This window comes from Hipposideros armiger, unplaced genomic scaffold (genome assembly GCF_001890085.2).
Source record: "Hipposideros armiger isolate ML-2016 unplaced genomic scaffold, ASM189008v1 scaffold_91, whole genome shotgun sequence".
Classification (NCBI taxonomy): Eukaryota; Metazoa; Chordata; class Mammalia; order Chiroptera; family Hipposideridae; genus Hipposideros; species Hipposideros armiger.
Genome location: NW_017731441.1, coordinates 3,509,163 through 3,519,760, shown reverse-complemented (window position 1 = coordinate 3,519,760; position 10,598 = coordinate 3,509,163). Strand labels below are relative to the sequence as shown.

At 39.2% G+C, this 10,598-nt stretch overlaps 1 protein-coding gene and 1 pseudogene across 3 annotated transcripts in view; one reads left to right on the top strand and one right to left on the bottom strand.

The window, feature by feature from the left end:
• LOC109383908 (eukaryotic peptide chain release factor subunit 1-like) overlaps positions 1 to 2,302 on the top strand; it is an 11,026-nt pseudogene extending 8,724 nt beyond the window's left edge.
• The window catches only part of SLC9D1 (solute carrier family 9 member D1), a 68,001-nt gene that overhangs the window by 21,634 nt on the left and 35,769 nt on the right, over positions 1 to 10,598 (bottom strand). For all 3 annotated transcript variants that reach the window (XM_019644795.1, XM_019644796.1, XM_019644794.1), the window contains exon 9: positions 4,745 to 4,940. In XM_019644795.1, the coding sequence (XP_019500340.1) occupies positions 4,745 to 4,940 (196 nt within the window). The remainder of the gene's footprint in view (positions 1 to 4,744; positions 4,941 to 10,598) is intronic.

The window sequence follows — 10,598 nt, the reverse complement described above, 5'->3', positions numbered from 1 at the left end:
TCATATGTGGGATCCAAACCAGAGCCCTCTGGCGTCCCAAGCCAGCTCTTAACCAACGTGTCACTTGGCCGGCCCTAATTTAATTTTTTTACTATGAATTTTCCATGGTTATCAAAATTAGAAAGGAGCTTTTCCCAAATTATATTAAAAAGTATGTATAGCAGACAATAAAATTACCATAATCTATTACTCTACTCATAGAAAATCATTAATACCTTGTTATACACATATATATGTGTTTGTGTGTATATACATTTCCAGTCTCTCCATTCATTCTCTTCTTTATGTAGTTGAAATAATACTGTATATAATTTTAACAGCTTTTAACCCTGTAATTTTAACCCTGTACCATTAACACTCACTCCCCGTTGCCCCTCCCCCAGTGCTTGGCAACCACTGATCTACTTTCTGTCCCTATGGATTTGCATATTCTGGATGTTTCATATAAATGGAATTGTATATGGCCTTTTGTGACTTCTCTTTGACTTAGCATAATGTCTTCAAGGTTATCCATGTTGTAGCATGTATCAGTACTTCATTCCTGTTTATGGCTGAATAACATTCTATTGTATGATCATAGCACATTTTATCTATCCATTAACTAGTTAATGCACATTTGAGTTATTTCCACTTTTTAGCTATTATGACTAATGCTGCCATGAACAATCATGCACAAAATTTTTTTATTGTGGTAAAATATTCATAACATAAAATTGACCACTTTAACCATTTTAAAGTGTATAATTCATGGCATTATATGGAATAGCTACATCATATGGTAACTCTATGTTTAACCTTTTGAGGAATATTAACTTTTTTTTACAGCTGAACATAATATGGAGCATTTTTTCCATGTTATTAAAACTCTTGGTAAACATGATGCTTTATGACTAAATTGGAATAATACCAATGGTGTCGATACCTATATTGGATTAATTTTTTAAATTGGGAAAATAAAAAAGAAAAGCTTTTAAAGTGTTTTGATTGAGACATCATATAACAACGGTTTTACCTGTAAGTGACAGGAAAGTTTGATAAGATGAATGTCACATTTGTGTTTTATGAGTGCCCTGTGACTCTTTGCTGAGGTTCTGCTTATTGTTTGGTAAGGAGATTCTGACCTTTACAGATAATAATTTATTGTACACTTCTTAAATAGAATTCAAATAATTTTCAGCTAACCTTACAAATCTTCCTTTGCTGTCCAAATTTTTGTTCAGTTACTTATCTTGAAAATCTGTAGCCAAAAAAATAAGAACTGACTCTGATTTTTGAGGTTGTGACTAAAAGTATTGCTTTTCTGATAGTTAAAAAAAAATTGGATCCAAGGAAAATGACAATCAAAAGGATCTTCTTGATAAACTACCTTTAACAGTTATATATGCCAGGGACTAAGCTAAGTGCTTTGTGTGATTCTGTTCTGTAATTCTCACACAGTCCATGAGGTAGGTAGGTCCCATTTCTATATTGTCTTCATTTTACAGGTAAGAAAACTGAAGCCCAAACAGGTTCAGTAAGATGCCAAAGCTTGCAGGATTGGCAAATGGCAGAGCTGGGGCTCCGAGGAGGCCTTGCTCCAGGGCCTGAGCCTTAACTTCTGGAATCTCAGTGAGAAAGCTACTCGTTTCTTTACTTTCCCTGCCAGGCTGAGCTACCTAAGAGCAAAGAAGAGATCTTAATCATTTTTGGATTGCTGAAACTTAATATAACATCCAGTAAGTACGAAAAATTACAAAATACTTCTACCCCACCCATCTGCAATGAGGCTGGTTTTGTTAGCACTCCACTTGGGTGGGGCCCAGCAGGATGATGCACCACACACACACACACACACACACACTCACACACTCACACACACACACACACACNTGCTGTGAGTGGCCATCCAGAAGCCGGCAACTGATCTGCCTCTCCCGGGAGGAGCGCAATGATGGAGCCAACTTGGGCCAGTGAAGCAACGTCCTCCACAACTAGACTGAAGAACAAAACGACAGCAAGATGTCTGTTCCCCTTTCCCCAATTCTCCAGCACTGTTCCCATCCCCCCAATTCCCCAATAAAAATCTTTAGAAAAAAAAAAAGAACATGAACTAATTGATAGCATGTCCCTGCTGGAATGGTTTTCTAACAACTATAAAAAATTTGGAGCTACATTGGAAATTGTCACAGATAAGTCACAAGAAGGATCCCAGTTTGTGAAAGCATTTGGTGGAACTGGAGGTATCTTATGGCACTGAGTAGGTTTCCAGGAAATGGAATACCAAGGAGAAGACAACAAATCTTTTGACCTTGATGACTGCTAGGTAGTCGACATGGGTCTGGCAAAATGTACGTCACCCTCCAGCATCCAACTCAAGGAGCATAACCATGGTGGAATCCAAGAGATCCCTGTCTTACAACTGGAACATTTCCAGAACTTAATCCAAGAGCACTGGGTATTGAAAAGAAAACCGAAATAAAACCAGACCCACCCCTATACTTTGGTTTGTCTTGGTGGCAGTGCAGCAGCCTACAACTAAGTTCCTAAATGCCACTTTGTACTAATTTAAACAAGAATCTCAGTTTTTACTTTCACTTGATAGTAAAATTGGTTGCTCTTGTATTTTATGAAAAAAATATTTTTTTAACCTTCATGCATAGAAGCAAAAATAACTGCTGTAAATCTTCAAAAGTTAATAGAAATGAGATCACACTGGTTTGTTTCTTATTTTGATTGGAGAAAAGTTAAATTGCTGCATTTTGCAATGACCCATTTACATGGCATTCTCAGCTTAGACTGCATAAGAAGAAATATACTTGGTGAAATGTTGGAACCATTTCTATCTTGGTCCCTTGTTTAATGTTGAAAGGGTAAGCTAATAGGAGACAATTTCAACTTCACTCGCTCACACAATCCCTCCCACTACAGACTGTCAGTTTCAAGGATGCAAACTGCATTGCAAAGTCAAACTGACACGTGAATCATTGGGGAGAGTGCACTGTTTCCTTCCATCTGTTTTGGAGGCGCATTTGTGCCCAGGGTTTGGAAGCCTCAGCATCAATTGCCTTGACAAGGGTTCCCATCATCTTAGCCTGCTAGAAACCAGCTTGGAATGGATATGATGGGGCTTCTGTGCTATTGCTGGAGTTGGGAGAAATAAAACATGCAATAGAAGTGGAAGCAACGAAATTTAAGTATTTCATTTTGCTTGGGTCCTTGGTAAAAGGGAGCTGATCATGTTTTCCTTGTGTTGGATGACATGAGATTATGTGAATGTCTTGATTTTTAAAACATGAACTGCAAGGTTTTTCACAAGAATGAGACAAGACATGCATGACTGTGCATGTAATTGTAAGTCCCTGACAGCCTGGTGAGGTTGGACCATCGGTTTCAAATATGGGACTTGCAAGCACCTCTCATATGAGAAATTATGGGAAGGTAGAAAGGGCAGGGGCGGGAAGGGATGGGACACAGATTCTGGTGCCCAGGACTTAACCATGGTGGATCCAAAGTGGGCCTGAAAATCTGAAGTTCATGCTTCACAGCCGGGCTGTGAGCGGGACTTGACCCCAGCCGACATGCAAGGTCATGGCGCGCCCGAGGTGGTGACAGTGAACAAAGTGCAAAGGACGTGCCCAGCGCTAGCAATGGAAAATCAGTACACTAAATGGGCTTTAAAGACCAAAGGTTTTAAAAGTCAACTGGTATCACCCCCACACTAATGGGGTAGTGGGGTGCATTTGGTTTTCACATGGGGTACTGTGAACACTTCAGTGCCTGACCGCTGTTCTTCACTGACTTGGCTCAGTCGCTTGTAGCTTTATTGGGCTGAACCAGCTCCCTGTTCCCGGTTGCAGACCTGCCTATCGTTCCAATAATCCTGTTTCACTTGAATGAAGGGAGTATGTCTTAAATGTAAAGTTCCTGGTTCTCACAGTGTATTCTGAGCTCCAAATGACTGTTTGTCGATGTGTAACCTGATGTCTTCATTCCCAATGAGAAGAGTCAGCTCTTTGGTCTTCACCAGCGCAGGAGGCTGCACTGGAACAGGCTTTTGCTTTGGGCTCTGCTGTCTGTTTGCAGAACACCCAAGAGTGAGCAAGTGTGCTCTCTTTGCAGCAGGAGCTTAGGGTTTTGCCATTGTAAATGGGTCTAATGTGATATGACAAGACCAGAGAAATTGGATGTAAATTTACATTTTTGAATATGTTTGTTTCATATGATACATTTAGGGTATGCAGCTTCTTTTGCAGTTTTTATTTTTACTATTTAAGTTTGGAAATGATACCAAATTTTTGTATTTCCTTAATCAATGTGTTCTCTTTGGTGATATATATATATATATATATATATATATATATTACATTATATATTGATATATCACTATATATACTGATATGTACTATGCTTACACGTACAAACACATAAAGAAGGGGGTGAAAACCGTAGCCTTTGTATCCTCTGTAGCCTCTACAGACAGATCCTAAACAGCAAAATCTTGGTGTTGCGATACACAGAAATGGTAAAGAGTAATAAACCATATTTAAGAGTAAAATAAAATAAAAAAGTATGAGTTAAAACAGTTAAACAGGCTTAACTCGTATTAATATTGATGGGTAGCATAACTGTGCATAAAATTAAAAATACTAACCAGTGTTTCAAATAGTTTAACTATTATTAAAATGAAAAGATAAAGAACTGATCACAAGCTCCCAGTGAACAGATTATAAATCAGATTATATAAATAACATATTTTGAGAATTACCGTTAACATTAAAAAGATGAAAGCAGAGATTCCTAAGATTAGGATTTCTTTGTTCCCTTTGCTTTCCATATGCAGCTTTCGATAATACGGTCCTATGAGGTAAGTCTTTATAACGACACATAACAGAAAAACAGCAGCTAGTGAAAAAAGAATCTGACCAATCAAAACCAGTATTCGTAGTATTTCCATGACAATGCTAGGAAAGAAAAAAAAAAGAGACATGTTATTTCACCTTCAAAGCATATTTCTCTAAAATCCAATAAAATGATCTTCCACTTTTTTGTTTAACATGTTGCAAAATAAATGACCTAAATCACATGCATTTTTATTTCCAGATATTAAAATAAAACCTATCAATCATATTAACCTCAGAAATTATTTGAATCAAATATAGAAGCTGGATTGTTTTACAACCAATACTTTGGAGTAAATACATTTAATAGAATGTAATGACTTTTGACTGACAGCTTATATAGCTCTATAATAGATAATAAAATTCCTTGTCAGGAATTAACCCCCACTTGAAATTCTTTGTCAGGCAATAGTCACTTTGTAATATTACACTGCAGGCTCACCGTGAGAAGCATAACTAAAGAATTCTGGTGACTTTCAGCAAAATATTCCTTTATCCCAAGTCAGAATTCTGAATTTTATATCTAGTATTTAGTCATAAAGGAAAGGATTCTGTATGAAGTTCTTTTTACAATATGCTGTTCAGATCTCAGAATATATATATATATATATATATATATATATATATATATATTTTTTTTTAAAGACTTTATTGCGGAATTGGGGGAGGGGAACAGTGTTGGGGAATTGAGGAAGGGGCCCAGCCAAGTTGCTGTTCTTCACTGTTCGTTGAGGGCGTCAGTCGCCATCTGGCTTCCCATCAGCAGCTCGTGGCCTCTAAGCTCAAGGTGCTGTGTCCAATCTTAGTTGCAGGTGGGCGTAACCATCATCCCATGCAGGAGTCAACCAGAAACCTTGTTGTTAAGAGCGCACACCCTATCCACTGAGCCGTCTCAAGGAGCCGAATTCAGTCTTAGTTGCGGGTGGGCGCAGCACACCATTGAACAAGCAATCTTATTGTTATATCAGCTGAGACATGTGGCCACCTGTTGGCAGCTCAGCTCGGGTGCAGCGTCACTGGCCCATTTGGGAATCTAACCGGTGGCCCTGTTGCTCAGAGCTCTACTCTTAAGCCTACTCTTAACCAACTGAGCCACTTGGCCGGCCCAGAATATATTCTTAAGCTCTCAGCCTAAAGGCTTTTACAAGAAAGGCACTATTATGTATTTGTAGTATTTATAACAATATACATATTTCCTTAAATACATACACAATTTCTTTGCTCTCCACCATATTTAGGAAACCATTCAATCCAGAATTCTGGTTTAAAAGTTCTCAATGGAAGAAGAGAAATCTGATTACAGTAGTCCCCCCTTATCCATGGTTTCGCTTTATGTGGTTTCAGTTGCCCCTGGTTAACCACAGTCTGAAAACATTAAATGGAAAATTCCAGAAATAAACAATTCATAAATTTTAAAGTACACACCATTCTGAGTAGTGTGATGAAATCTCGTGCTGTCCTGCTCTGTCCTGTCCAGGCCATGAGTCACCCCTTTGTCCAGTGTAACCACTCTGTATGTGTATATTTTCCCTGCCTGCTAGTTACTTAGTAGTCGTCTTGGTTACCAGATCCACTGTCTGAGTATTGCAGTGCTTGTGTTCAAGTCACCCTTAGTTTACTTAATAACGGCCCCAAAATGCAAGAGTAGGGCTGCTAGCAATTCAGACGTGCCAGAGAGAAGCTGTCAAGTGCTTCCTTTAAGTGAAAAGGTACACATGCAAAAGAAAAAACATAGAGGGTGCCATGTAGACAGAGGGTGCCAATAAAAAGTATACACATTTTAAGAAAGGAAAACTGTATTAAAATTGTAATACTCCATATATACCAATAACAAAAGATGAATACAAGTCATGTTTGACTTCTGCAATTATTGGGTCTTCCAAAAAGTCATGACATATTTTGTCTATGTTTTTCAAAGGTCATTTATTTATATAAAGAACAAAGATCAACCAATGATATATTACCTGCTTTGTTTGATAACCTTTTGCCATCTTTCAGTGAGCTTCATAATTCCTCATTCATAGAAGGACCTGTCTTTATTTGCAAAAAACTGAACAAACTGAACAAGGTGCTGATTTACAGCCTCATCTGAATTGAACATTATACCATGAAAGGAGTTTTGAAGAGAGCGAAACAAGTGGAAGTCTGATGGCACATGGTCAGGTGAGTATGGTGGGTATGGCAACACATCCCATCCAAGCTCCAATAATTTTTGACAGGTGATCAAACTTGTGTGTGGTCTCGCATTGTCATGATGGAACACAGCTACTTTACAATTAACAAGCTCTGGGCGTTTCTGGATGATGGATTCGTTCAAACTGTCCAATTGCCAACAGTACACATTTGAATTGATTGTTTGGTTCCTTGGTAGAAGCTCGAAAAACACGACACCTTTAAAATCCCACCACACTGAGAGCATAACCTTCCTTTGATGAATGTCTGCTTTTGATGTCGTTTGAGGCGAATCATCACGTTGGGACCAAGACCGTTTGCGCACCACACTGTTGTAAACAATCCACTTCTCATCACCAGTTATCAGTCACTTCAAAAAAGGATCGTTTTCCTCACATTTAATGAGCATATTGCTGATGTTTATACATGCCATCAAATAAACTTATTTGAGTTCATGTGGAACCCAAATATCAAGCTTGCTTACATATCCCAGCTTCTTTAGGTGGTCATGAATGCTTGAATGATGGATGTTCAATGTTTCTGCAATCTCTCATGTCATGTAATGTGGGTTTGACTCGATCAATGCCTTTATTTTGTCGTCATCAACTTCGGTGGGCCCCCCTGACCGAGGAGCATCGTTGAGATCAAAATCACCAGCACGGAATTTCATGAACCATCAGTGGCACTGATGTTCTTGTAGAGCATTGTCACCGTAAACTTTATGCAACTTTTCACAAGCTTAACGTGCATTCTTCCCTTTATGAAAGTAAAACAGTAAAATATGGCAAAAATGCACAGTTTGGTCTTCTATCTTCAACTTGTTGTAAAATTTGCAAAACTCAACCAAATGGCTCATTTTTTTTTTGGAATGAAGCTAGAACTGTCAGCTGTCAAATGACATAGCAATAACATAGATGCGAATGACTCTAGTACTTCCAAAAATGAACTAGTGCCATCTGTTGCAAACATGTGTCATGACTTTTCCGAAGTCCCAATACAAGAGGTGCTCAAGGCAGTTACCATCAGCATCCAGACACTTCTGATTACGGCGAACTACTGCTTGAGCAACAATGTTGACCAAAGTGTCCACTTGTATACATTTTCTGGCATCCCCAGTACATAGGTTTTGGTACTATCTGTGGTTTGAGGCACCCACTGGGGGTCTTGGAACATTTCCCCCACAGATAAGGGAGGACTACTATTCTAAGAGAGAATTCATCACTGCAGCCAAGCCTAAAAGAGCAGTGCTGAACAGAAATCACAAGCTGCGCGTGATTACTTAGGAGAATTAGAACAGAGCTGGGCTTGAAGCAAAGAAGTCAAGTCATTGTGAAAGACTCCACATCTTTTAATGACGATGGGGAGCCAGTGTGAGAAATTAAGGTCTGTAGCCCTGGCAGGAATAGAAATGTGCTTGCTGTGACAGAATAAGGTAGGTTGGGACCTACATCGATCTTCCACATCCCAGTAACAGACCACTGAACTAATTGCTCACCCCACACATCATCACATCATAAGTAAGTGCTGTACTACTGAACCTGGTCCTGTCTAGCACCAGGGCACCCCTTCCCTAGGTGCCATCATCTCCCCACACAACTCCAAAAACCTCCTAACTGATCTCGTCCATGCTCCACAGAGGCCAAAACAACACACTGGGAACACCAATCAGATATCCCAAGCTCCTGACTTCTCACCTCTTCCACTCTTCACCCCTCGCCCACCAAGCAACCTACCCGGCCTTTCCTCCCTGATAGGCCATGCTCCCTCCACAGCTACAGGGCCTGCACTCCAGACCCCTTCAGCTAGATGCTCATCCCCTACCCCAGGTTCTCCTCCCTGACTGGCTCAGCTGTGTCCTTCACAATTCAGCCCAAAGTCAACTACTTAGAGGCCTTGCCCATCTGAAGTGGTCATCCATCGTTTGCCGACTCATCATGCCAATGTAATTCTCTGCACAGCACTTATCTACACTAGACATTTTCTTGTTGTCCATTCACTTATTTATCATTCATTTATTTTCTTTTCCAAACAGCATGGCAATGCCATGAGAGCAGGCCATACTTCCCAGTGCACAGCACGTTACAGGTGTTCTAGTCTCAGTCCAGGTTTATTTAGCTGATAAGATACTGCAGCCACTTAAGACGTGCATTTCTCAAGACAATCCTGACAGCAATCCTACTAGACAGGTGCTGTCACCATCCCCATCTTACAGACAAGAAACAGAGGCAGAGGCCAAGCAATTTCTCCAGGTCTCATGCCAGGTGTCTGGCTCCAGGGCCTGTGTGCCTAGTTGCTAAAATGCTCTCTGCAATCACCAAGCCCAGGGCTTGCTTTCAGGTCTATCTCCTCATTATCTATTAAATACATTGTGATGAGGATACAACAGTCAAACAGCTCAGAAAGGTACAAATGAAAAGTTAAAGTCATGTACAACTCCAATCTCTTTCAAGGCAACACTGTGAAGAGTTTCTACTAGCGCAAGTGTCATTTGTATGCCCACACACAACCAGTTCTTCATCTGCACGATCAATACATTATTCTGCATCTTTATTTCTCCATTCATCACGTTTTGGCAATGTTTCTATGTCAGCACAAGCCTCAGCCGTTTTAATAGCTGAGTAGGTATTCCATCATGTGTCTGTGCCATCATTTTCTCAGCCAGGCACTGGCTGCTCTAGGTTCCTGCCATGCTGGAAGATGAGTTTCTGTGAGCATAACTGTATGCAATAGTCTACATTTGATAGACATCACCAAATGGGCTGCCGGAAACCCTGCTTCCATTCCCACCCCAACCAAGACCTCAGATTGCCATTCCCCACCCTGGGCATCATCACCCCACTTGTAAAGGTTTGCAATCTGACAAATAAAAGGTGCCATTGCCTTTTCATTGTGAGAGAGTGAGTATCTTCCATTTACTCATTTCTATGTTAGCTGTTCATATCGCTCCCCTATTTTTTTATTAGGTTTTTCAAATTTTTCTTAATTAATAGATCTTTATGAAATAAAAAACTTAACCTTCTGTTAAGTTTTTTAATATGTGTACAAACATCTTTTCCATGTCTTTAGCCTGCTTACCAAACAAGTACATGCACATGTATATATGTATGTATATGTACATTTGTGTACACATATGTATATGTATGTATGTGTTCATGTATTTAAAAATTCAAAGTATGAAACTTTAATGTAGTAACACTTATCACTTTTCTTGTCCTTTATGGCTTCTGGAACTTGTGTTCTGCTTTAAGCAGAAAGGCCCTCCCATCTTCAGTATTATAAATAAATTCATCCATACTTTTTCTTCTAGAACTTACATAGTTTTACAAGATATTAATTCTAATAATTCAAATCACTTGATTTTTAAAAAGTATTCTTTACCATAGTCTCTGTGTTCTGTTCTTTACCCATGAAATATTTTGGGGGAAGAAGTTAATTCTTTCCTTTAGGGAACATCAAGATTAATTCTGAATAAGGCTTAATGAAGAGGCAAAGTTTATATTGACATTACAACTGATTTAATTAAAATTTTTTTTTTAAGTTTTTTTTTTT